The sequence below is a fragment of the Eulemur rufifrons genome, chromosome 24, assembly GCF_041146395.1.
Source record: "Eulemur rufifrons isolate Redbay chromosome 24, OSU_ERuf_1, whole genome shotgun sequence".
NCBI lineage: Eukaryota > Metazoa > Chordata > Mammalia > Primates > Lemuridae > Eulemur > Eulemur rufifrons.
The window spans coordinates 17337332-17364665 of NC_091006.1; the positions used below are offsets into that span (position 1 = coordinate 17337332).

The 27334-nt window shown below is 45.9% G+C and overlaps 1 protein-coding gene across 1 annotated transcript; it reads left to right on the plus strand.

Annotated features, from left to right (window-relative positions):
* The first annotated feature begins 772 nt into the window (after positions 1–772).
* On the plus strand, positions 773–27169 carry EDDM13 (epididymal protein 13). The gene is made up of 11 exons (XM_069457378.1): positions 773–857; positions 3598–3615; positions 8064–8087; positions 8488–8514; positions 11972–12004; positions 19424–19432; positions 19772–19798; positions 20549–20575; positions 21488–21615; positions 23365–23402; positions 27145–27169. The coding sequence occupies exons 1-11, from the start codon at positions 773–775 to the stop codon at positions 27167–27169; spliced, it is 441 nt and encodes a 146-aa protein (XP_069313479.1).
* The last annotated feature ends 165 nt before the right edge of the window (positions 27170–27334 follow it).

A 27334-nucleotide genomic window follows, 5' to 3' on the forward strand; every position in this document is an offset into this window, starting at 1 on the left:
TGGTTTTGGGGCAGGAAACAAAGGCCTGGAGTTCACCCCCCTGCCGTCGGTCCCCGAGCTTATCAGGAACACCTTGAGGCTGTAAAACAAATTCTAAAAGCTGTGAGCTGGGGAAATATAAAAAGAAAGATTTACATTTCTTTTCTGGGCTGCTTTAGGTGTTTGTGAAAAGAGAGTCCCAGCGGGTTGCCTGCTAGTTTGGGAGAGAGATAGCAAAGAGTAGGGAGAGCTCAGAATTGATTTTTAGCTGTTATTAGAAAATTGGGAGATTCAAGGCCACTCTAACAGTCATTACTGCTCAACTTTGCCTTGTCGCCTGAAAGCAGCTGTAGATTATATATAAACGAATGGCAAGTCCATGTGCCAAAAATATCTTACTTATTCACATTCTGTATAATTTTCATGTCATAAAATATTTTTTCTTTTGTCTTTTTTTCCCAACCATTAAAAAATGTAAAAATCACTCATAGCTCCTGGGCCCTATAAAAAAGCAGGATTTGGGCCACAGATCGTGAGATGCCAAGCACCACGCTCAGCATGAAATTGTTCTGAAGTGGTGCTTTAAGATAAATCAGCAGGTGACGTGAGAAGCAGCAGCTCCTTGTCAGTGGAGGGCAGTGTGGGCGCAGGTCTGGACGCCTGCCAGCGTCCAGGCAGGCTGGAGGGCGTGTGGGGGCAGTTGGTTTTGCCCTTGGAGCCTGGGAAGGCGCTGAGCGGCCAGAGTTCTGCTTCTCCTGGGAAGACGCCGTCCAGCCCGAACCCCAGCCTCACTATGCGCAGATCAGAGCCATTTCTGAAGATGTCCCTGTGGATGCTGCTTTTCCTGGGCTTGGCGGAAGCCTGCACTCCTCGGGAGGGTAATGCTGCCCCCAACGCCTTGTCTCCCCCGTGTTCCTTCTTACGATGGGGGGCTCCGTGGGCTGGATTCAGATTGGGCCTCATGAAGTCTAACCAGACTCCTTCTTGCTTCAGGTTTAGACATTCTCTTTTCCGTTGGTGGAGACAGTGGGGTGGAGGAGTAGCTGGTTGGTAGCCCCTGCCCTGGGAGACAGATGACTGGTGTCTGCATCCTGGTTTTTACCACTGACTCTTTGTCACTTTGGGGGAGAGACATTGCCTCTCTGAGCTTCGCTGTCCCTGTCTAACAGGAATCACAAGAATTCCCAATTCGTAGGACTGTTGTGTGTCATCGGTGAGGCCAAGGTTGGGGTTAACGTTGCTGTGGTTAGAGAGTTCTAGCGAGACTTCAGACCATTGCAATGTAAAGACAGCAACGAATATATTGGGAAGAGGACTTGAGTCTTGTGACAATGCTGAGTTCCTGTTTCCTGGTTTGAGCCACAAATATTTATTCCTGGCTCCTTCCATGTGCTTGATGGAAACAAATAAACACATTCTAGTGTCGAGATTCAGAGAAGGCCTCTCTGGAAAAGTGACATTTGAGGCGAGACCTCAACAAGGATTAGGAGCCAGCCAGCTAAACGGTTACGGAAGTCTGTGCCCGGCAGAAAGAATTGCACATGCAAAGGTCCGGGGGTGGAAGGCACTGAGTCATTTCAAGGATCTGAGAGAAGCCATTGTGTCAGGAACATGGTGGACAGAGGGAGGGTGTGGTTGCTGGGGATTGTTACAAATAAGAACAGGGAGGAGACAGGAGCCAGAAAATACAGGGTCTTGTGGGTCATATGAAGGATTTTGGATGTTATCCTAAGGCAAAGGGAAGCTGTTAAAGGGTTTTCAGCCAGGGAGTGTCATGTTTATGCACGTGTGTGTTTATTTGTGTGTGTTTGTATATATGTGTGTATTTAAACAATCAATGTTGGCCCTAGGGAAAGAATGGATTATGTGGGAATCAGAGTAGAAGGAAAGACATAAGTTAGGAGGACAATGTTTCAGTCATGGAGGTGGAGATGGGGACAAATGGAAGGTTATGGGACATTGAGAAGCAAGAGTTTATGGGACTGAGTGATGGATCAGGTGCTGGGATTAGGGACACAGAGAAGTGAAAAAATTCTATCTATAATTTGCAATTGGGCGATCGAGGCTGCCCTTAACTGAGATGGGAAAGCTCTGTAGAGCAACAGATTTTTTTAAAAAAAAACTTTATTTTGAAATCATTTTAGACTTGCAGAAAAATCACAAAAATAGGGTTTCTGAATATTCTTCACCCAGTTTCCTCCGATGTTAACATCTTACCTAACCATAGCACAGTGATCAAAACCAGGACCTAACACCAGTACAAAACGACTGAAAAAATGGACCTCATCCAAATTTCACCAACTTTTCCACTAATGAAAAAAACTATCCCATTCAAGGATGCACTGCAAGATCCCATGTTGCATTCTGCCATCCCATCTCCCTCAGTCCTGTGACTTGTCCTTAGACCTGGTGATTCTGGTTGGTCAATCTTTCTCTTGGTCTTTCATGAATTGGAACATTTGAAGAGTTCTGATCAATTGTTCTGTAGAACGTCCCTCAATTTGGGTTTGTGTGGAGACTACTCAGGACTAGATTGAGGTTGTGCATGTGGGGCAAGAATAGACACAAGCAGTGTTTAGCTCTTCTCAGCAAACTATGTCAGGGATCACATGATGTTGACACGTCTTATTACCCATGATGTGAGAGCTTTGATCACTTGGTTAAGGGGGTGTCTTCTAGGTTTCTTCATCAAGTTACTATTTTCCCTTTGTAATTAATAAATATTCTGAGGGAAATACTTTGAGACTAGGTAAATATCCTATTTCTCCTCTAGCGTTTGCCCACTGGTTTTAGCATACATCTGTGGATCTTGCTTGAAGAAAGAATTATTATAGTGTTTCTCCAATGGTGATTTTCTACTCTCACTGTTCCTTCTAAATGTATTCATTGCAATTCCTCTGTAAGGAAGAGATGACTTTCCTTCCCTATTTATTTATTCAAGTACTGTATTCATTTATATCAGTGTGAACTCAGAGATATTTATTGTACTAACAGATTACTTTTTGAAGGATAGGAGGGGACCATAAATTCTTTTTTGGACAGGCTAAGTCTGAAGTGCCTGTAAGATGTTTGAGATACCCATAGGTTGAAAGTTCCACGAGAACAGGGTTTGGAATGTCTTGTTTACTCCTGTACTGCACCTCCCTTCCCAACCAGCCTTGCAAAGGCCTGCAGAGCAGGGATTGAGTCCAACTCATCTGTGTCTCTAGCACCAAACATAGGCCAGTGTCCACAGGATTTACCAAGTGAATGTTGGTGGGATGGAGAATGGCTGGGTGGGTGGATGGTTGAATGGATTAATGGATAGATGGATGGATGGATGGGTGGATGGATGGGTAGATAATATGTATGTATGTATGGATGGATGAGTATATGGATGGGTGGATGGATGAGTACATGGATGGATAGGTGGGTGGATGGATGGAGAGTAGATAGATGGATGGACCCGGGTAGCTTTATTGATTCAGGCAGTGGGTGGATTAGCTGGTCTCCAGGGACATGTCCAGCTCTGGTCTTCTTGGTTATTGCAGTGATCTGAATCTAATGCTGAATTCTTTCCCTACTCTCTGGCTCCCTGAACCTGTTGTGATCCGGATGGCTGATGCTTTTTGCCCCCAGTAGCAACTGAAGAAAAAAGTAAGAACTGTGGAAACCCCAAGTTTGTATTCGCATAACTAGCTCCTCTCAGATTCCTTTCCATCTTGAGACACCTCTGGGAATTCTGGGGCAGGGTGGGACTTAGGTACTTTGTCTATGGCCATCTTATCTTACATCAAGGCTCACAACAAAAAGAGCTGTCCTCCTTCATCATTTTATCTGGAGAAGGAGGCTCAATGGTAGGATAGAGAGTTCTTATCAGGGAAGAAAGATGGTGGGAGATCTACACTAGAATGACATCTTGACCCACCTCACGCTAGCTGGCCATTCATAAACTGTATGGTCTCAGGGCCTCTGAACACTTTTAAAAATTATTGAGGACCTTAAAGAGCTATTTTTTAATCAGTGTGGGTTATCTCTGTTAATATTTACCTTATTATAAATTCTACATTTTTAAATTTTAAAACATGTATTTATACTGATGACCAATAAGCACACAAAAAAGATGCAGTGGTTCTTGGATGATACTTTAAGAATCACGCTCCATGTCACATGGTAGGAAAAAGATTCTCTCTCTTCCCCATCCCTCCTAGACTTCCAGACTGTAAGTTCCAAGAGGGCAGGGGTTCTATTTCATTCATCTGTTTATTCCAATAGTCTAGAAAATTCCTAGCACTCAGTAGGACTAAATAAATGGAAGGGGCTTTGCAAAATGGAAAACCCTGTGCAAATGTAAGGTAATGTTACTATTTCAGATTAAAAGGAGATGAAAGAAACCAATATAAATTAAGCACCTAGCACATCCTGAGCATTTAAAACATGTCACACACCACACCATTTGTGCTGCTATAACAGAATAGCTGAGACTAGATAATTTATAATGGCAAAAATTTACTGGGTTATGGTCTGGAGGCTGGGAAGTCCAAGATCAGAGAGTTGGCATCTGGTAAGAGCCTTCTTGCTGCATCATCTCATGATGGAAGGGCAAAGAGGAGGAGAGAGAGAGAAAGAGAGAGAGAGGGAGGGAACACAAAAGGCCTCAAGCCCTTTCATAATCGGCATTAATCCATTTATGAGAGTATAGACCTCATGACCTAAACACCTCCCATTAGATCCCACGTCCCAACACTATTACATTGGGGATTAAGTTTTCAACACTTCCTTTTTCGGAGACACATTCAAACCAACTGCCTATATATACAGTTGACCCTTAAATAACATAGGACTTAGGGGTGCTGACCTCCCATGCAGTTGAAAATCTGTATATAACTTTTGACTCCCCAAAACCTAACTACTAATAGCCTACCATTGATTAGAAGCCTTACCAACTAATAATATAAGCAGTCAATTAACACATTCTTTGTGTGTTATATGTATTAATATTGTATTCTTACAATATAGTAAGCTAGATAAATGAAAATGTTATTAAGAAAATCATAAAGAAGAGAGAATATATTTACTATTGATTAGCTGGAAGTAGATCATCATAAAGGCCTTCATCCTCATTGTCTTCACATTGAGTAGGCTGAGGAGGAGGAAGAAGAGGAGGAATTGGTCTTGTTGTCTCAGGGGTGGCAGAGGCAAAAGAAAATCTGCATATAGGTGGACCATGCAGTTCAAACCCATGTTGTTCAAGGGTCAACTCTGTGTGTGTGTGTGTGTGTGTGTATATATACACACATATGTAGGTATGTATTTAGTTAAATAGATATATATATCTGTAAGATTAACTTCTGAAACTACAAGGCTAAAAGAAAGGTTCCCAATACCCAATACCTGTGCCAACACAGTCTTATCATTGTATCGATCTTAGTTAATTTATATGTGACAAACTACGTAAAAATAGTCTCTTCATGAAAATCCTTCCACTTACAGTGGACAAGTAAATGTTCCATGAAGGAACAAAGAAATGCATGTGGAAATTAATCGTGATGGGCCATGTTAATATTAATTCTACTCTCTTCCTTGCTTTTATTTTCCATGTTGATTCACGAACTCCTGGTTCTGCTGCCCCTTCCAGTCAGCTGTGAGTCATCTCTCCTTCTCCCTAAGTAGATAGGGGGCGGCCCTTCAACCCAGAGGAGGAAGAGAGGATGAGGGAGTGGCAGAACCACTGACCATCACCTTCAACCCAGGGCAGACTCAGAGAAATGCTCTCAATCCAGATCTGCAGAGCATGAGGGTGGGGTCAGGAGGAGATGCCACTGGGTGGACTTTCAGGAGGCCAGTGAGCCTTTGTAATCATGTGTAAACTTGGTTGTGTGTGAGAAGAGAAAGAGAACAAGAAACTGTGTAGTTTTCTGGAACTATAGCTTTGATCAGATTTTCAGTGGGATTAATGACCTAACACAAATCAGGAACCTCTGCTCTAGAATGTACAACTGAATTAGATTGTGCATATTCGTTGGTGGGATTAGATGAGAAAAATATGGTTCAGGTGGATAAGACTTCCCCCTTTCCAAGAATCACCCGTCTTGTTCTCCAGTTGAGAAGCAAAGATGATGATGGGTTGTCGTGGAGACCCTCTTCTGCTAACCTCCAGAATTTCAGGTGTGGGCGGGTTTGGATTCCACAGGCCACTGGTACTCCTGGGGTTTCTGACTTCTAGGATAGATGTGTCTCCAAAGGGGTCCAGCACCCTTAGAATAGGCTGCAGCTCCCCAGTCCAGCTCCCTATCCTCTCAGGACCTACAGGTAGCAATGAGCTACCAAAAATGACTTCACTCACTTCATATTATATATTCTTTCTAAATTCATTGGCAAAATGATCCCACTGGATACCGCTGGTCCTCTCCTTCCTGCTGTTTCATGCTGACAGTGTTAAAAGGTAAGATTCTCATTCCATCTCTTTCCTTTTTGATTCTGATTGCCTTTGTCCAAAAGAGATCATTTCTGTTGACCTTCAGCCTGTTTTTCTTCTCTTGGCTGTCCAGCTCCTAATTTAAGAACTAGAAAAATCAAATACTGGAACTCTCCTTTGATTCAAAACAAATTCCCCCTCAGTATTCTCCCCCCAAAAAACAGGTGCCTGGAAATTGAGCACTTTGTGGTGGTCCGAGCTTCAGGATGGTCCACATACAGCTCAAGGAAAGCAACTGGGTGCACGAGCTAAACTCAGGTCTACCTGAGATCTAAAATTGGGTCAGACTCACTGATTTCCATCTCTGCTTTCTGAGGTCAGGTAGAAAAAGCCACCACCATCACTATCTATTTAATTATTCCTATAGATGGCAATCTGGGGCAAGTTCAGTGAAATAAGACCATGGCTTTGTAATTGAGTTTACAAGTTTGGGAGGCAGGAAGTGAGATGATGACTTGCAGAAAGGGCTCAAGGCCCAGCATCGGGTACCTCCAAATCCAGAGCCCAATTCTGCCCCTTCCAAGGTGGGGAACCTTGGAGAAGTCACCTCACCTCTCTGGGCCTAATTCACAAGGTCAAACGCAGTTACAGATGTGAAATAGTCTCAACCCAAGAAATCCAGGGTTCAATGGCTCTTCCTGACTCTGTGCCCCTCCCCCACCACACACACATCCCTGTGTAATAATGCAATTGCTATTAATCACCATCATGGTTTTTATTACTTACCTCATATCACTATTTCTAACATTTACTGAATGATACCTTGGGCCAGGAGCTAGGCTAAGTGCCTAGTATTCATTATCTTCCTTCATTGTTGACACAGCTTCAAATGGGAGATAATATCTCCATTTTGAAAGGCACAAAGAGTTCAATGATCAGCCCAAGACCATCTAGTTACTGCGATGCATAGTTTGGATAGCAACCATTCAACCCCCACACCAATATTCCCAACAATGTTAAGCATTGACTACTGGATTAATTTAAGCAATTAGGAGAATGGCTTTGGAAGCTGCATAAATACAGCACTTTCCATCAATAAATGCAGGGGTATTCTTCAGTGTCTAGGAAGCCTTACCCCAAATTAACATTCCTATTTTGTGGATGAGGAAATGGAGATTTATAGAGCAAGTCAGAGAGATCTGGGTTTGAATTCCTGCTCTTTCGCTCATCAGCTGCATAGGTCTTTACAAATCATGTAATTCCTTGAAGTTTCACCCATCCTGATCGGCAACGTGGGGACAATATCTGATCTCAGAGGGTCGGTGTGAAGCAGATTGAAGTAAGGAGCTTGGCACCTCTTTCTAGAGTCAATAAAGGATGGTCTTCTCTTCCTAGCTTGACTGAAAAACAGTTCATAATTGCCTTCCCAACCTCTTTCTCAGCTCATTTAAGCTCTCACCTGCATCAAATGCAAAGGGGCTCTCAATAATCTCACAGGGTTCTGGGTCTCAGTCCCTAACTGCTCACCATGACCCATTATGGATTCTGCTTCCCAATCTGCTCCCAGCCCCCACCATCTGATCTTGTTTTTGGTTTTCTAATTATGGCTTCATCTTCATGACCCCGCTGGACACAACATCCTGTGCCACGTCTGTAACCTTGGCCACGACGTCAACTCTCCTTCTGGTTGGGCTGCTATCAGGGATTGTAGGTAAATACCTTTCCACTTTACAATGCTTTTGAACTGTGAACTTTGGTGGGCAACTTTGAGCAAGAATTTCTGAGCAGCTAGTATGTGCCTGGACTCATGATTGGGTGATGGAAACCCAAAGATGGGTCCAATATGCTTACTCTTTAGAAACAAAATCTGGTGGGAAACAGAGACAAATAAACAGGTATTAAATTAGATTAGAGACAAGTGCTGCTCTTCCATGACAGAGCTAGAAAAAGGGATTGGGTGGAAATATTGAGGAAACTAAATCATGCCCAAGGCATCATAGCCACACTTCCTGAAGAAGTTTGTTAAATCTATTGAACTGGGAGAAATTCATTAATGAGGGCTATTTCTTTCTATTGAATTTGCACATCATTTGTTATGTCTTCTCACTCAGGTATGATGAGCAGACTGTCACCAGATGGTAAGTGTCAGCATTATAGCCTTTGGGTCTGGTCTTTCTTTTCTCCTGTCTACAAAGTAATGCAGACTTGTTGAGTCATTTGTACTTTTATTTAGTCTAAGGAACATTTCAGATATTATCCAATCATGTTTTATTTATTTGCGTTTCGATATAATGAAAATCTTTACTAGTATATAAGCTTACAGCTAGAATTTTACCTAATAATTATCATGCTGCACGTTTTTAAGTTTTAAAAATAGTGTATGAACATGGGAAAAAAATTGAGGGAACATAAAATGAAAGTCAAAATCATCTCCTTCATCACGTCCCCAGTTCTACTCTGCAGAAGCAAGCACCATTGCTGGTCTCCTGTGTATTTTCACGGGAACCACTCATACATACATATGTCTATCCTTAACTTTTTGAGTTAAAAGTATTATGTCTTTTAGCAATATAACTTTATCTCTTCATTTCAAATACCTGAACAATACTTCATTCATACATAATTTAATGAGTTTCCCTGCATGGACATTTAGTTTCTTCCCTAAAACATTTTGATCTAAGTTGTTTTGGTTTGTTTTTATGTTATTACAAACAATGCTACAATGGACATCCTTATATAATCCTTTTTTTTTGCAAATACATATCTGTTAAGATAACTTCCCAAAATAGAAGTGGCTGGGTCAAAGGATATTTACATTTTAAATTTGGACAAAGTTTTTTTTTTTTTTTTTTTTTTTTTTTTTGAGACAGAGTCTCACTCTGTTGCCCAGGCTAGAGTGAGTGCCGTGGCGTCAGCCTAGCTCACAGCAACCTCAAACTCCTGAGCTCAAGCGATCCTCCTGTCTCAGCCTCCCGAGTAGCTGGGACTACAGGCATGCGCCACCATGCCCGGCTAATTTTTTCTATATATATTTTTTAGCTGTCCATATAATTTCTTTCTATTTTTAGTAGAGGTGGGGTCTCGCTCTTGCTCAGGCTGGTGGACAAAGTTTTAACAAATTTAAACTCTCTACCAAATTTAAACAGCCCATGAGACTGCCTATTTTCCTACACCTTCAAAAACACAGATATTATCTAACTTTTTAATTTTTGATAATGTGGTGGCTGAAAAAAAATTGGCTTTCATATTTTTCTCAGACAGACCAGACTGCAACAGGAGTTACTGTCATCCATGCACTACTAGTATTACCATTTCTATTTTTCTTTAAATGGGCTCACAGTTTTTTTCTTAAGTAGATAAACTTGAAAAAGAAACTTTACCTCACTTGAATTAGTGGTACGCCAGAATTACTTGTCCTAAGAAGACAACTGTGAAGATAAATATAATGAAACAAAACACTACTATATGTCTGGAGGCTGTTCTCTCTTTGGTGGAAAGGAAGGTCAGCACGTGTTAGAGAGGTGTTAAAGATGAGTTGGCACCATTTTGAGACTTTCTCTCTGGTTGAAAGAATTGGAAAGGGAAAAGCTTTCCCACCACGTGGCACCCAAGGAGTTAAATCTGAGTCTGTGTCCACCTGAGGTCTTCTTGATCATCACCAAGAGTTCATATCCCACTACTAGACACACCTGGCAGAACAAAGGCCAAATGGGCTTCCAGAGTTTCAACCCAGATCCATTATTCACCAGCTTATGTGACCAAGGACAAGTCTATTTTCTTCCCTGTGAAGCAGGGTTAGGAACACACACTACACAGAATGGTTATAAGATTATGATAAAATGTATGAAAGACTCAGGTATTGGGGAGCTCATTAAAGTCAGTTCAACTCCCCCTACCCCCACTGTACCATGGATTCTGGAATCCAAAGCCCTCCTCCTGGTTTCTGCTGCCCCTAAGATGACAATTCCTCAGTTCTCCCCACCTTGGTTGGCGGAACAGCTGTGCTCTCTCTCTGTTTTCCCATCAACCTGGAAGTAGAACTCTCCTCTGTTGGTTCCCACAAAGAAATCTGTTCATATCTACAATTACGGAGTTTTGATGAAGATTAGAGTATGAGAAACAGTACAACTCTGGGCAGATGGTTTCCACCCTGGTGTCAGCAACTCTACTCACCTCTCCTCCCCTTTTCTTTTCTCCCCTCCACCCTCCCACACTGCGTGGAGATCCACATCCTTCTCCTCCTAACAAGCTGAACAATTCAGCTCTCCCTGACCCCTAGCCCCAAAAAATAATCCACCTACCCCATAAAAGCCAGCCCTCTGTGTTCCAGAACCTTCCTCCTTGGAAGTCAGCTGGACTTTATTTAAAAAGCAAAATGTTCTCCTTACTCCACCTGTGAAGTGCCAACCACGAAGCCCAAACCAAATATAGCCGTCCGTCTTTAGGTGTAATAACAGCTTGGCATGGAGGGTGGGTGAGGTGGGAGTCGTAGACTTAGTATACAGATGGGGAAACTGAGGCCTGCGAAGAAACAGAGCATCAGAGGCAATGCGGCCACTAACAGACAATCCACTAAGCACCTCAAATGAGCCAACAAATTTTCAATTATTCATTGGCATTGTTTCTTTTAATTTTCACAAGCCCCCTAAGAGGGCAGACACCATTATAATCCCGAGTGACCAACCTGTCCTGGTTTCCACAGGGCATTTCCAGTTTTAGCACCAAAACTCTCATCTTGGGAACGCTTCAGTCCTGGGCAAACCAGGGTGGTTGGTCTCTCCATTGTGGTTCCATTTTTACGGTGAGGAGACTGAAGCTCAAAAAGGTAGAGTAAGTTACCGAAGGTCACAGAGCCAGGCTCAGAACACAGGTCCAAATTGCTCATTGATGCTCCACTGTTCTTAGGAAAAAGTCTGAGGTCCTTAAGATGATCTTCCTGGCCCTGCCTCACCCAGCTCCCGGGACTCTCCAGCCATATCTCGTGCTGTGGTCATCTTCCACTGTGCTGCCCCTGTAGTGGGCTTATCTCAATCCTTCCAAGGCTCCAGAATCCTTCACACAGGTCCACGCCCACACTATTCCATCTGTCTGGGACGCTTTTCTCCTCCTCTTCCAAATCTCTTCCCCCGGCTAACCCTGCTCATCTTTCAGGTCTCAGACAAATCACTGCCTCCCTGGTGTCCCCATAAGATCAGCAACCATTGCCCCCTTAGAGGTGCCCACTGAACCTTGCAGGTCTAACCAGAACACTCCTCCTGCCTACACCCAGATTTGTGATGCCTTTGTCGCCTGCTTCTCTGACTAGATGTGAGCTCCCCAAGCATGTGGGTCTTGCCCACCTTCCACTATATCCTCCATACCTTGCTTAATACCCAGCACATATTAGATGTTCCATAAATATGTTAGAAGAAGGAGCATGACTGAGTCTGTGTCTTCACCTGTAAAATGAGTGAGTTGCAATGCCTCATCTCTGGTGGCATTTCCACCTCCACTGTCCTCTAACTGCTTATTTGGGGATGTCTAAGATCCAAGTCTTAATGCCGATTTCTCTCTCTACTCTGCACCTCCACCGGCTGCCTGCAACCTGGCCTCCAGATAGAACAGAAGAAGAAAGTAAGTACTGTGACAGTTTGTGTCCCTAGAGTTAGATTCTCATAACCCCCTCTGAGCCAAGGAATTCCTTTAAAAACATTCTGGGAGGGGTTGGTCCAGGCCCTGGGGTTTAGCTATTGGTCTGGCTCCAGAAGCAGCATCAGTTGAAACAGACTCCGCTGGGGAAGCCGTGTGCGCTGATGAAGTCTAGCAGCCATCCCCATGGGGCATGGGGGTGGGGAAGGGAGCCCTGCTTGGTAGTGACTGCCATTTTCCATGGTGTAAATACTTAACCATGGCTGATTTCAAGCTGCTAATGGCTCAACAGATGGCTTGTACAATTCCTGGAATTTTCCTAATCTAAGGTGTCAGCACCTCACTAAGTCTAAGTTATGTCTTCCTCATCTGATGTGTAAATTATTCCAGTGAGAAGGCCCTTACCCCATTCATCCTTCCAAAAGGAAGAGGCGGTTTTGGAGAGAGAAGAGGGCCGTGCCCTTTACAGAATGCAGGGGAACTTTCAAGGAGGAAAGATAGTGGAGCAGCGTCCCCTGCAGACAGGTGTACACGAGCTCCAGTCCTCCCTCCCTGTCTGTGCTTCTCCTCAGGGCCAAGGAATTGTCCATCCTTCATGTCCATGGCCTAGAAGAATGTCTGGCACACAGCTGGACTACACAAATGTTTCTTGAAGAAAAAGGGTGCCCCCACTACCACTAATCTGTGTTAGTTTTGCTCGTTGGAAGGAGTTGAGGAAAACTATTATTGGAGAACCTACTGCTATGACATCACTGAATTCTCATAACAGCCCTGCAAGCGAAGGGAGCCCAAGTTAGGAAAGGTGGTTTCCCCAAACTGGCTGATCATCTAAAGCTCCTTTTAAAGGACAGATTTCCACGTTCCCCCTGGACCTCCTGCATGAGAATACCAAGGGTGGGATCTGGGGATTTGTTCTTTCAAAAGGTTTCTCAGGTGCTTCTGACAATTTGGCCCAGGTGGGTTGGGAACCACCAGCATGAAGCAGGATTTAGCAAACTGCAGTCTGGTCCTCTGCCTGATTTTGTAAATACAGTTTTACTGACATCCAACCGCACCCATTCATTTACACATTGCCTGTGGCTGCTTTCGTGCTGCAATGCGGAGTAAGCAGTTGTGACTGGGATCACGTGTCCCACAAAGCCTACTATCCAGCCCTTCACAGAAAATGTTTGTTGACCTCTGAGCTAGAGCAGTGCTTCTCCGGGTCTTTGTTTAAAATTATGATCTAGGACCTCACCCCAAATCTTAAGGAAGCAGGACTTCTATGTGAAGCCTGAAGTTACATGTTTGTAACACATTTTCCACTTAATAATTCCTTTACGTAGTGAACTTGCCCATGTGGACCCACTGAATTGAACTCCGTATCAGAGCGTGTGGGCAGGGGCCCAGCATGGCTCCCTGGGGTGTGTGCACAGGGAAGGGAGTGGCGTTGCCCCAACCCCCAATCTGCAGTCTAAGTCCTACTTCCGTCCTGCTCTGGGGACAGAGAGAAAGTGATTGAGTGGTGTTGAACCACCTGCTCTGGGTCCTTGCTCGAACCTTCTGAACTTAAACACTCTCCTCTCCTCTATGAATGTCCCTTCTCTCATTTGTTATTTTAAGATAGCCTTCCCTATGACTGTGAGATAGGTTAAGTATTTGATAAAGTACCAAAAAATATGTGTATGCACGAGCTGGTGAAATCTAAGGTCTACAGTCCAGATAATTATATTGTGCCAGTGTCAATTTGTCAATTTACCTTTTTTCCCAATGTTTTGTGAGTTTAAAATTAGTAATGTTTAAACTGAGGCGCGGTAAAACTTTAAAGAGTTTATCTGAGCAAACGATTCATAAGTCAGGCAGCTCCAAGATCTCCCCCAAGGGAACGCAAGGGGCGTGGCTTTTACAGGACAAACGTGGAGGTAAAGCAAAGACCGTGCTAGCCTGGTGACAGCCCTGCAGCTGCCGTATTTGGTCTATCCCACTGCAAAGTCCCTTGTTGCTTAAGTTTGCTGGCTGCTTCTGACTGGCTGAACTTAAATTCTGTTTTTCTTTAATGTGGGCATTTCCATGAAATACCTTGAGTTAAGTTTTGCTTGTTTGCAAATCACCTCTGGGGCCTAACTCACTTCAAGTCTGGTCTCCATTTGGGTTTACTTTAAAAGTCAGAATAAAAAGTTTAAAATAGGTTTGAGATATTTGATGAAGGAATAACTGAATGGAACGCAGTGTTGATCGCATTCTCTTGCTCACTTTCGCCCACGCCGACTCCCTGACCACCGGTTCTGCCGCACCTTCCAGTGAAAAGTAAGTTATTTTTCCTTTTCTGTGGATGCCATGGATGTTTTTCGGATGCTGGGAAGAAGCAGAAACAAAAAAGAGAAGGGGATCTTTGATAGGTCTTCTGAGTTTAGGACACAGGTTGAGAGAAACCCTCCCTCTGCCGCCCCATCTCTGGGCGAGTCTGGGCAGGCTGTGAGCTCCACAGCCCCACAGAGACTCCTGAGAGCAGGTCCGGGGCTGCACAGGACTGGGAGTGTGAGCTTTCAGCCCATCAGGCCCTCAAGCTTCTGCCAGACGCCCAAGAACTAAGGACCACTGCCCCAGAATACAAGAACATATCGAGTTGCGTGTTTGTTGGGAGGGCTACTGAATGAATCAGGAAAACCAAAAGGCAGCTACTTGTTTCTTCCTCAAGCTTTCTCTTTCCTGAACCCCAGGAGAGAAAGAACAGTGGAGTGTCAGGGCATGTTCTACTAATAATCTCTGGAGGATGAATTCCCATGGAAACAGATGCCTGGGGATTCTAGCCTCCGGGAGATAAATGTGTCTCTACAGTTGTGGAGTGTCATAGCGGCATCCACCCTTTTCCACGGAATCGGGAAGAGACTTCCACTTCTCTTCTTTGGGGGGGTCTCCTCCGAGCAATAGCAGGGTGGGGTGAGCCAGGAAGGAAGCGTCATTAACACTTCTCTTTCCTTCTCCTCCCTGTGCCTCTGTCGGTGCCCACGGACCACGGCTGGCTTTTCTCCTCCTTGCCGTTTGAATCTCAACAGTATTGAAACGTAAGGTTCTTGTTTCACTTTTTTTTTTTTTTTAACCTTCTTTTGTTCTCATTCCCATCTCTGCCAAGGGAGGTCAACTCTTAGCCATGAATCACCTCTCAGCTTCTGGCCATCTTTTTAAACCCAGGGGCTGGAAAAAAATAGCTGTATTACCTTCACCTTCAAAAAGCTGGGGTGTCTCATAGAAGCCAATCCCTCCCCAAGTCAGGGGCACCTGCTGCGTGGTGATGATGATGGTGATGACAATGGCTAGAATTCCCCGAGAGCTTCCAAGGTACCAGGCACCAGAACACAGAACAGTCCTTCTAATGTATCATGTTTGTTCATTCCCCGAGACATCTTCACAAGGCAGGCATTTTCATCCGCGCTTTTCTGAGGCATAGGAAGGTTAAGTAACCAGACGTAGGCTGCACAGCGCAGTGGGGGGTCATGGGTCCCCGCCCATCTGACTCTGTAGCTTAACCATGTCGCTGTGCTGTGTGTTCACCGAAACTCATGTACGATCACTCATTTCCCTGAAAACCAGCTTTGGCTATTTCATGATGCTGTTCCCTGGAAAAGGCACGGTTTGCCAAGAAGAGGTCATGCAATTTTTTTTTTAAATTGTGATATAATACACAAAACATAAACTTTACTATTCTAACTACTTTAAAGTGTGCAACTGAGTGACACTTAGTACTTCATAATGTTGTGCAACCATCACCCCATCCATCTCCAGAACTTTTTAATCTCCCCAAACTGAAGTTCTGCACCCATTAAACACTAACTCCCCACTTTCCCTCTCCCAGCCCCTGGCAAGCACCATTGTACTTCATGTGCTGTGAGTCTGACGACTCCGGGTACCTCAGGTAAGTGGAATCGTACGCTGTGTGGTCTGTTGTGTCACCATCATGTCCTCAAGGTTCATCCACGGTGTAGCAGGTGTCAGAGCTTCATTCCTTCTTGTGGCTCAGTGACGCTCCGCTGTGTGGATAGACATGTTTGTTTTTATCTGTTCATCCATGGATAGCCATTTGGGTTGTTTCCACCTTTTGGCTGTGGCCTCACTCCTCTGGCCCACATTCAAAGCCATCTAAAACCCAACTCTAACACACTGTCTGGTCCACGCCTCCTGCCCACTCCAAACCCTGCCTTCACACAGGCTGAGCCTTGATCAAACCCAAGAGATCCTGGTATGAAAAATCAAATTGAAAAATCATACTCCAAACCTCAAGGGCACATTCCAGGTCCCAGACACGGTCCTAAGTGATGACGCATAACTACCCTCAAGTTGTCATTCTGGTTTTAGGAGCGAGGCTACTGTGGCACAGAGAGGGAGAGTAACTCACTCAAGGTCACAGAGCCGGTAAGGTGCAGGGAAGAACTTGAACCCAGGCAGTCTGGATCACCAATTGCGCTCTTAACCGAGACTCGACAATACTTGAAGCAGCTCAGAATAAGGAGGTCCCTGCCTTGCTCCTTCACTGGAAGTATTATTATTACCCTATTTTTAAGGAAGGTAAAAATTAAACTCAGAGCAGGAATCAGAACTGACAAAGAGTGTGGCATTGTAGTGTCAGTCCTGACCTCTGTGGACTTGGGACTCTTCTCCTGAAAGGCTCCCCTTCCTCTTCTATAGGATGCAGGTCACAGTTCCAGCCTCACAGAGGTATGAGGAATTAACGAGATCATGCAACCTGGGAAATTTGCCCCTTGGGGGACATCTGGCAACCCCTGGAGACATTTTTGGTTGCACAACTCAGAGACGTGGTGGGGGAGGCTGCAGCGTCTGGTGGGTAGAGCCCAGGGATGTTGCTGGACACCCTACGGTGCACAGGAAGATTTATCCAGCCCCAAATGTCGCGGAGTTTGAGAAAACGGAATCAGTGCTCAGCGAGGGGCTGTCAGCCGAATCGTCATTTATGTTTGTTCTGGTCACTCCTGTGTCTGCAATCATCCAGTCTCCGTTCCCTTCCCTCGGCCTCACTCCTCTTCATCCCCGCTGTTAGCCAGCAGTGCCCCTCAAAGAGAAAGCAGGGCCTGCCCTGCTCCAGTGACAGGGAGAAACAAACCAACCAGAAAACAAATCCCAGACACTAAACCAAAGATGGCCGAGCTCCGTGCAGGTGTTTCAGGCAGGGTCTTGGCTCCATGCAGGTGTTTCAGGTGGGTTCTCAGCTCTGTGCAGGTGCTCCAGGCAGGTTCTTTCTCCTTGCCTTTCACGTCAACCCAGGAGACATGAGGTTCGCTGGACAGTGTCAGGGTGTTGATTCATGAGGAGCTCACAGTGCAGGTGGAGAAAGATTTCTCACATAAAGATTAGGATAGAAAATAGTAAAAAGTTTATTTTACTTTCTTGAGAGAAAGAGAGAGAGAGAGAGAGAAGAAAAATGGCACGGCACTAGAAATGTAGGGGGAAATGCCTGGAGCTGAGGAAAAGCAGCTTGGTGTTTTTAAAGGGTAAGAATGATTTTTTTTTCTTTGCTGCAGACTGATAACACAAGCGGCTGTTTGCTTTTCCAGTTTTTTCTTTTCTCTCTGAGGCCGGCTTTATCAGAGTCCTTGAAGTGCAGTCCTGGCAGGAACTGAGGGGGAGTGCTTGCACCCCTACTGTCTGTTTAGGGCTTTTCAAGGCTATGAAACAAACTCTTAGAGATAATGAGTTAGGCTTGAAGACAACGAGTTGAGTCCCAGTTGTTCAATCAAACAAAGGGGCAGTTGTGTTATGAGTTTTTCTTTTCAAAGGAGCAGTTACATGCTGTGAGTTTATTCCTCTCACTTTCTGTTTGACAGTTTATTTTTCTCTGTCAGGTCATTAGTAAAACCACATTTCAGAGAGAAGCTGAGTTTTAAGGCAAACAGACCTGGGTTGGAACTTCACTCCCACCACCTGTAATTTGGGTTTAACTTACCCCAACACCCTTAGATTCTATTTCCCTACCTGATTAATGGTGATAATAATCTTTTTGGAGGGAATTCAGTTTTATAATGCAGGGGTCAATTGGCACACTTTTTGTAGTAAAGGGCCAAATAGTAAATATCTTAGGCTTTGAGGGACAGATGGTCTAGGCCCAAACTACTCAACACTGCCCTTGTAGCATGAAAACAGCCATAGATAATACACAATGAGTGGGCAGGGCTATGTTCCAATAAAGCTTTATTTACAAAAGCAGGCATCAGGAATACCCAAATGTCCATCCACTGATGAATGGGTGAATAAAATGTGGTCTATCCATACAATAGGTTTTTTTTTTTTTTTTTTTTTAGATAGTGTCCCACTCTGTTGCCCAGGCTGGAGTGCAGTGGCACAATCATAGCTCACTATAACCTCTAACTCCTGGCCTTAAGCAATCCTCCCACCTCAGCTGGAAATAGAGGTGCACACCACCACACCTGGCTGATTTTTTTATTTTTGTAAAAATGGGTCTTGCTGTGTTGCCCAGGCTGGTCTGAAACTCCTGGCCTCAAGTTGTGCTCCTGCCTCAGCCTCCCAAGCACTGGGATTACAGGAGTAAGGCACCATGCCCAGCCCATACAGGAGAATGGTATTCAGCCATAAAAAAAAAAAAAAAAAAAAAGAAATGAAGCACTGATACAGGCTACAATGAGGATGAACCTTGAAAACATGATGCCCAGTTATAGAAGCCAGACACAAAAGCCACATAGGGTGTGGTTCTATTTACATGAAGTGCCCAGAATAGACAAATCCATAGATAAAGAAAATGGCTTAGTGGTTGCCTAGGATCACAGGTGAGAGAGGCACTGGGGGGGGGGGAAATGGGGGTGACTGCTCAAGGGTACGGTTTGGAGGAGACAGCTAATGGGTGCAAGGTTTCTTTTGGGGGTGATGAAAATGTTCTAAAACTGATTGTGGCAATGGTTGCACAACTCTGAATGTACTAAAAAATATTGTCTTGTATGCTTTTAAGGGGTGAATTGTAAATTATGTGAATTATATTTCAATCAAGTTGTTATAAAAGATAAGTTCAGAAAACAACAGGTGGTGGGACGTTGTAACCTGCCACCCTGTGGTGTGAAGTATGCCAGGTGCCCACGTCACAGTGACATCGAATACAAGGGAAGGAAGGGCTTGAGGGGGACGTCCTTCCCAGACTGAGATCACCCCTAGGCAAGTCCTCCCAGGGGTCAGGTTCCCCTCTGACCCACACGACGGGGCCCTCGAGGATCCACCCCAGTCAAGTCCTGACTATTTGCCATGACCACGGGGGCTCCCTGTCCTTCACTCCCAGTCTCCCTCCTCTGACGGTGTGACACTTCCCCTACATGTGGCCTCATCTTTCCTGGCCCCTCGGACTCCACACTCTGGACACTGCCTGCTCCCCAATCTCCGTCTTGCTTCCTGGATGCCCACTTCCCTCTGGGTGGACAACATCAGAGATCCTCGGTAAATGCCTCACTGCATGCAGCCCTGGGGTTTGTGGGAGGCTTGTCTGTGCCAGGACCCTGCAGGTGGTGCAGACCCGAGGGATGAATCTGACGTGCTCATTCCTCCACACCCACACGGAGTCTGATGGGGGAGAATGACAAGTAACAGTTAAATTACGACATGCACCACTTCCTGAGGGAGGGGCAGCAGGGACAGGGCAAAGAGAAGATGCCAGGGGACCCAGCCAGGCTTCTCAGGGGAGGAGTAGCTTGGGGGGCTCTTGTTGAACCTGCTTGTCTGGGAGTCTTTATCATACTGCCTTTGGTGATTCAATCTGCATGTCCTTGTCTTCCTCAGGTTTGCTGAGCCTGCAGGTGTTGAACGGTGAGTCTGCATTCACTCTTGTGCACAGAAATATAGAGTTATTAGCTTTTTTTTAATGCAGGCATAGCCTTTAGATATCATCAAACCTCATACTCTTTTATTACCATCACCATCACAAATGTTTAACATGTCTTTATCCATCCAACAAATATGAATTAATGTAGCTACTCTGTGCTAAGTCTTACTCTCTGTGATGGAGATACGGCAGGGAATAACACAGACACAAATCTGTGCCCAAGTGGAACTTGCATTCCAATGAGAGGAGAAAGGAAAGAAATCACTGGGGAAGTAGGTTCCAAGTCTGCTGGATGTTCTGCCCTGTGAAGACACTAGAGTGAGGGAGACAGAGACTGGTGTGGGAGAGGTGGGTGAGTTTTTAAAGGGCCATCAGGGAAGGTCATATTTGAGCAAAGACTTGAAGGAGGTGAGGAAGTGGGATGTGTGTACACCTGGAGGAAGGGCATTCCAGGCAAAGGGAACAGCATGTGCAAAGGCCCTGGGGGAGGAGAGTGCCTGCACAGAGGGATGCCAAGGAGGCCGATTGCGTTCCCTTCTGTTCTCATTCGAAGCACCCAGAAGCATGTTTACAGCTTGGTCTCCATCCATTTCAAAACTCACTGATGCTTTCTTTTCTTTCTTTTTTCCTTTCATTCCTCCTCCTCCCTCCCTCCTTCCTTCGTTCCTCCTTTTCTTCCTTCCTTTCCTCCTCCTGCTTCTACTTCTCCACTTTCTCCTCTTCTTCCTTTTTAGAAGAAACAAGTGGCTGCAAGGAAGAAGGTCAGTGCATGGGGCCGTGACTTTCCCTGTCTAGAGGACAGTGAGTGCCTTCTGCCCGGGTCCTAACAAAGCCTTGTGAAGAGAAGATTTCAGGGAGTCAAGGCTGGGGGCTTCAGTGTGGGGGAGCCTGTCTTCCTGAGGGCATCCAAAGTCTTCAAGCCACCTGCCCCTTCCATACTCCTCATGGCTACCAAGGAAACCCAACATCCTGAGGTATGAGAGGGAAAAGGGCACTGTCTTCCTCAATGTTTGCATTTCCAAGAGATGGCTCCAAGGTCCTTGAGAAAAATCATCCCAGGTCATAAAATTAGCGGGAGGCTTATTTAGCTTTTAAAAAGATTTGCATACACTTCAAAGAAACAGAGACTTAACAATAACACATTTTCTAAAATAAATCCTCTAAGAACAAAGGACAAGGAATCGTCTCTTCCTGAATTTTCAACAGGGAGAAATAATGTTGAGTAAGTAAAAACCACCTTTGTACATCACATGAGGATTGAAAATAAGAAAGTGAGGTGGTCTGATCAGGGTGCTAGAAAGATCCTTCTAGCAGCCATGTGGAAGATGGGTGGAGAAAGAGGAAGCCTGACACAGGAGGCTGACACAGTCATCAGGAGAGCCGTCAGCTGGGGATCAAGGGGAGAGGGGGTGTGGTGAGAAATCTAGGCAGACTCAAGATGTTTTGCATGGGAGGTGTGGGAGAGCAGGAAAGATTTCCAACTGTTTGCCCAGGATACTGGATGGAAACCAAATGATAAAGCCCCGGCAACGATGGATGTGGACCAAGATTTCAGCCCAGGGGGCAGGTGCAGACGTGGGTTTGGAGCTCAGAATGTTGATTCAGAAATGGCAGGAACTTCTTGGGGAGGAGGGAAGGCCGCCTGCCTGAGTCGCCATCCTCATCCTCTGCAGTTAAGCCCGCCCTGGCCACCAGCCCGTCCAAGAAAATGCTTCCCAAGAGGAAGAACGGATGGAACATTTTGAAATGTGCCTACATGGTGATGACCTTCCTGTTCGTGTCCTACAACAAGGGGGACTGGGTAAGAAGGAGCCAGCACCAGGGAGCCTGTGTGCTGCAGAGGGAGGGGATGAGGCGGGGATTAGAAGGTGAGGAGGAAGAGGAGAGGGAAGGAGGCGGCCTAGGAAGTGCCACATACAAAAGGCAGGAGAGGAAACCCCTTCTGTAAACAACCTCTCTCCCCTCTCCCTCTCTTCCTCCCTTCCTTCCCCCTCCCCCACCCCCAGGCTGGGAGAAAAGCCACTCCCTTCTGTACTAACAGAGCCCTATAAAGGATTCCACTCATCCGTTCTGTCTGTGCACCGCCCACCCCCCCATAAGGGCGGTTCATAAGGGCCAAGTCCTCTACTGATTGCTGGGGACTGCAACAGCTGAGCTGGCTTCAAGCAGGTCCTAATCCTGTTAGGGAGGCAGGAAGGAGAGAGGGCTGGGCTGCCAGGCGAGGGTGGTGTTTCATAGGCCCCTCTGGCAGTGTGCTAGTGGGAGGTGGGCTCTCAAGGGAAGGGTGAGCTTCCTGAAGGAGACAGCTCCCCTGTGTCTTAAGGATGAATGGAATTGTCCAGTTGAAGGGGGTAAGGGGGAAGCCTTCCAAGAGGAGGAAACACCACACGCAAACGGTTGGAGAGACGACAGCAGGGCAAGGTGCTGGGCCTGGCAAGTCACCATCCATTCACCCATTCATTCATTCACTCCTCAACCATTCCTGTGGGGCAGCTGCCCTGTGCTAGATGCTGGGGATGCAGAGGACAAAGCCACAGAGCCCTTGAGCCCACAGGGCACACACAATAGGTACAGGGGGACCAGGAGGACACAAGCAGCAAGCTCCACAAAATGAACTCAGGGTGACATCAAGAGCATGCAGCCGTGGGCGGCTTTCCCTGGGCAGGCATGTTTGGATGGAGAGAGGAGTGAGTAGGAGGGTCCTGTTATGGGAATGGCCTGGGGACAAACGCTGCCAGAAGCAAAGCAAATGTGCATGGCAGGCCCTGAGGTAGGAACAGCTTGCACCCTCAGGGACCCCAGGAGAATCAATGTGACCTGAGAGTCCAGTCACGTGGGGTTCTTGTAGACCACAGCAAGGACACTTTTATTCCAAGTTTGATGGAGAGCCTTAGCGACCTCCAATTTGAGTTGTGAAAGGGTCACTCCGGGGAGTGGGTAGAAGCAGGAGAGTGGGAGGGGGGGTCCACATGGCCAGGGTGGGAGACTGGGTGGCTGGTAGGGATGAGAGATGCACAGTGAGTGGTTCTATAGCAGAACTGCTGAGGGATCGGGAGTGAGGGACAGAGGAACTGGACAAACCAAGGAGATGGGCCCCAGACTCTGACTTGAGCCCTTGGTAGACTGGTGATTCTCCAACAGGGGTGGCTTTGTCACCCCAGGGACCCTCAGCAGGGTCCAAAGCCTTGTTTGGCTGTCACACCAGGAGGAAGTGACAACGGCACCCAGGGGTCGAGTCCAGGGATGCTGCTCAACATTCTGCATTGCCCAGGACAGCTCAGCAGGACAAAGAATGGTGCAAGTCAAAATGCCAGAAGTGCTGGGGTTGAGAAACGCCAGCTCTGGGGATGGTGCTGTTTCTGGGGATCAGGAGGAGGGTGGGAACTGTGAGGGGGAGGTGGAACAGACCAGCAAGACCATGGGATGTCACAACAGGAGGGAAGGGGCAGAGGAGGAGGGCAGGAAGGAAAGAGTGGAGAAAGGGAGAAGCTTGCTTGCCTCACCTGTTTCTCTCTCTTTTCTCGGTCTGCTCCCTTGTCCACCTCCCAAGTGCTACTGCCACTACTGTAACCCAGACCTGGACATCAGGTATGCTGTGGCAGGGGCGTGGCGGGTCGGGGTGGGGAGAGCTTCATCCCAATCACCCAGCGTTTGAGGTAGGGGACCCAGGTGGGTTTGGAAGTTGTGGTCATAGAATTGCAGAATTACATGAAAAGTCCCAAGTTGAATTTCAAGCCGCTGCCTGACATGGCCCATGGAGCACATTGCACACAATGGGGTCCGGCAGAGATGGAGGAATTCATTTAAGAAGCTCCTCGATAAATTTTCTTTTGGATTTTTGGAAATTGTGGTAAAATATGTACAACATAAAATTTACCGTTAGTGATAGTAAGAACACTCACAATATTGTCCAACCATAGCCGCTATCTATTTCCAGAAATTTTTGGTCATCCCAACAGGAAACTCTGTATCCATTAAATATGGTGTAATGCCGCGCCCCCCCCCTCCCCCCACCCCGGGCCCAGCGACCACTAATTCACTCTCTGTTTCTGAAGACTTGTCTATTCTGGACTCTTCCTATAAAGGAATCGTGCAGCCTTCTGTGCCTGGTGTTGTCTTGTCTAGCATGTATTTCCAAGGTTCACCCATGTTGTACCACGTATCAGTACTTCGTTCCTTTTTACGGATGAATAATATCCCATGGCTTACCCCATTTTGTTTATCCATTCATCAGCTGAAGGACATTGGGTTCTCTCTACCTTTTGGCTGTTGCGAATGGTGCTGCCAGGAACATTCCTGTATGAGTTTTTGTTTGAACATCTGTTTTACATTCTTTTGGGTACATACCTAGACGTGGAGTTGCTGGGTCTTGTGACAATTCCAGGTTTAACTTACTGAGGAACTCACTCAATAAATTTTTATTGAGCAGCTACTCATCGATGGATCCCAGATTCAGTGGTGAATGGGGCAGACAGATATAAAACAAATAAATAGATGATTACAGATGATACTTAGAGCTACAGAGGAAAAGCACAGGATGTTGTGAGAAAGAAAATGGAAGAACCCTACTGTGGATTGTTGGGTGGTCAAGGAAAACCTCTTTGGAAAAGCAACAGTGATCTGAGAATGAGAGGTAGTCGGACACACAGAAAACAGGTACAAGAGACTCCAGGTGAAGGTACTGGCTTGTGCAAAGGCCCTGGGGTGGAAAGTGGCCTAGACATGCCTGGAGTCTGAAAGAAGGATGGAGGCTGGAGAAGGAGGAGGGAGTTGGGTGGTGTGTACAGGCAGACCCCTTGGACCTGGACAACCATGCAAGCATTTTGGATCCAATTCTAGAAGCCATGGGAAGCCACTGAAAGGTTGTCAGTGGGCAAGTGACAGGTTCCAGCGATTTGGAGTAAAGTGCAGAGGTTAGTTAAGAAGCTACTCAGTTTCCATGAAATGACTAGCTTGGACGAGGCCAAGGTAAGTAGACAAGTGTGAGATTTCTCTTCCCTAGATGGCTACAAACAGCCTCCTCCCTGGCCTCTCTTGCACTGCCCACCTTTCGTCCTTCGTCCTCTCTCCACCAGCCACAGTGCTCCTTTTAAGAAATGCAAACTCAATTATGTGACACCATTCCGGCCCCCCCCCTTCCTCCAATGAGTCCAGCATAAATTCCAGCAGTGGAACCTCATCAGCTGTATCAGCGGTTTTTAAACTTTTAAAGAAAATAAAACGGCAACACTTTTCTAATGAAATCTTACATGGAATCCCAATATATAAAAGATTCAAAATCGCTTTTTATTACCAAAAATACTTTCCAAGGCTGGGTGCAGTGGCTCATGCCTGTAATCCTAGCACTTTGGGAGGCCAAGATGGGAGGATTGCTCAAGCCCAGGAGTTCAAGATCAGCCTGAGCAACATGGCAAGACCCTGTCTCTACAAAAAAATAGAAAAATTTAGCCAGGCATGGTGGTGCACTCTTGTAGTCCAAGATACTCTGGAGGCTGAGGCAGGAGGACTGCTTGAGCCCAGAAGTTTGATGTTGCAATGAGCTATGATAATGCCACTGCACTCTAGCCTGGGCAACAGAGCAAGATCCTGTCTCAAAAGAAAAAAAAAAACTTTTAATAAGATTAACTGTGTGACATTTACTTACTATGAAGCCAGCAGATGAGATTTGCAAGCAGAGATTACAGATGGCCTTGCTTTCTTTCAGTGTTTTCTTTTGCTTATCGTATAAGGAGCAAAATCCTACCCCACAGAGAGAAACTGTTGCAAATGGTAACAGTTATCTAACAGCTTGCCTTCAGTTAATAGATTCTTCCAAGGTGTACGTGAAAAACATGCAACAGGTTGATATAGGTTTCCAATAAATGAAAAATTTTAGTGCACCTGTTATGTTTTAATCACAGCTTTTAAAAAATAGTTTCATTTTTGAAATGAGAATCAAAGCAAACCTTTGTGAAATCCCTGAAGGATCCCAGGGCTTCACAGAACATGGCAGGAAGACGCTGCACCACATGGTCAAGTTCACCTCTTCGGCATGGTATCCAGGGACTCTCAGCCTCGAGACCTTTCCTGCCTCTTCAACCTTTTCTCCACATCTCTTTCCCCCTCCACCCTACCCACATTCCACCTCCATCCACATTAACCCGTGTTTGGTTCCCCCTGAGAACACTACATTTTCCCACTCCTTTATGCCATTGCACATGTTGGTCCCTACGATGGGAACAGCCTTCACTGCCTCTTGTCTGCCTAAAAAACTCCTTAAGATTCACCCCAGCATGGTTTTGGTTCCAGAGTTCTTCAGATCCCACTGGGAGGAGAGCTGAATAAAATGAATGGTGTTGAATGGAGTTTCAAGCTCTCTCAAACCATACTTTAAAGCATTAGTCACATCACATTTTTATTTTCATATTATAGTGTCCATCTGACCCATTGAGCCAGAGGTTGGCAAACTTTCTCCAGGAAGGACCAAATAGCAAATATTTCTGGCAAGCCATCTGGTCAATGCTGCTGCTGTAGCCCAAAGCAGCTACAGACAATACACAAAGGGATGGTTGTGGCCCTACCCATCAACTGATGAATGGATAAACAAAACATGGTACATTCCTACCACGGATATTACTCAGCCATTAAAAAGGAATGAAGTGCTGATACATGCTGCAATGTGGTTGAACCTTGAAAACTTTATGCAGAGTGAAAGACGCTGGACAAAAAAAGGTCACATGGTGTGTGATTCCATTTGTATGAAACATCCAGATTAGGCAAATTCATAGAGACAGAAGGCAGATTAGTAGTTGCCAGGGGCTAAGGGGGAGGGGGCAAGGGGAAGTGACTGCCTAATGAGTTTCTTTTTTGGATTGATGAAAACGTTCTGCTATTAGATGACAATGAGGGTTGCACAACCTTGTGAATGTACTGAAAGCCATTCACATTTTAATTCATTTTAAATGAATTGTACATTTAAAAATGGTCAAGATGGTGAATTTTATGTTATGTGCATTTTACCTCAACAATTTCCCCAAGGGGGGGAAAAAAAACCACAAAGAATTAAAGACGAGAGGAACCCAAGGGGGCAGCTGCCCCAACCAGGTGGTTGGAAGGCCCTCTCCAAGGAAGAGACATTGGCGGGCACGGCTGGCGGAGCCAGGCTGCAGGACCTGCGGGAAGTGCGCCCCAGCCTATGGACACCCTGGCAGGGCAGAGGGATGAGGCAGGCAGAGGTGGTGGGGCTGCTCGCACAGAGATCCAGGGCCAGATGGGTGTACAAGGCAAGGAGTGTGGGAATGCATGGAGACAAACGCACCAATACTTCTCTCTCCTTTCTTTCCTTCCTTAGAAATGACCCCTGCTGTTCTTTCTAGTGACCCTGCTCCATGTCAGCCTTCTCCAGGTCTCTATCTCCCAGGTGCTGTCACCTCCTCGGAAAGCTCTCTGTGCTCTGGACTGCCACTGTGGGGTGAAGAGTGGGGTCTTCTTCCGAAAGGACTGACACTCTGTCTGGGGCTGGTGGGAAGGTGCCTCTGGGG

What these genes read in the sequence shown, in the direction of transcription:
- EDDM13 (XM_069457378.1), top strand. Translation starts at nt 773, where the DNA reads ATGCGCAGATCAGAGCCATTTCTGAAGATGTCCCTGTGGATGCTGCTT. An exon ending in GAGCAGACTGTCACCAGATG is followed by an intron (nt 8,515 to 11,971) that starts GTAAGTGTCAGC and finishes CCTGGCCTCCAG; the next exon opens with ATAGAACAGAAGAAGAAAGT. An exon ending in CCTACAACAAGGGGGACTGG is followed by an intron (nt 21,616 to 23,364) that starts GTAAGAAGGAGC and finishes CCACCTCCCAAG; the next exon opens with TGCTACTGCCACTACTGTAA.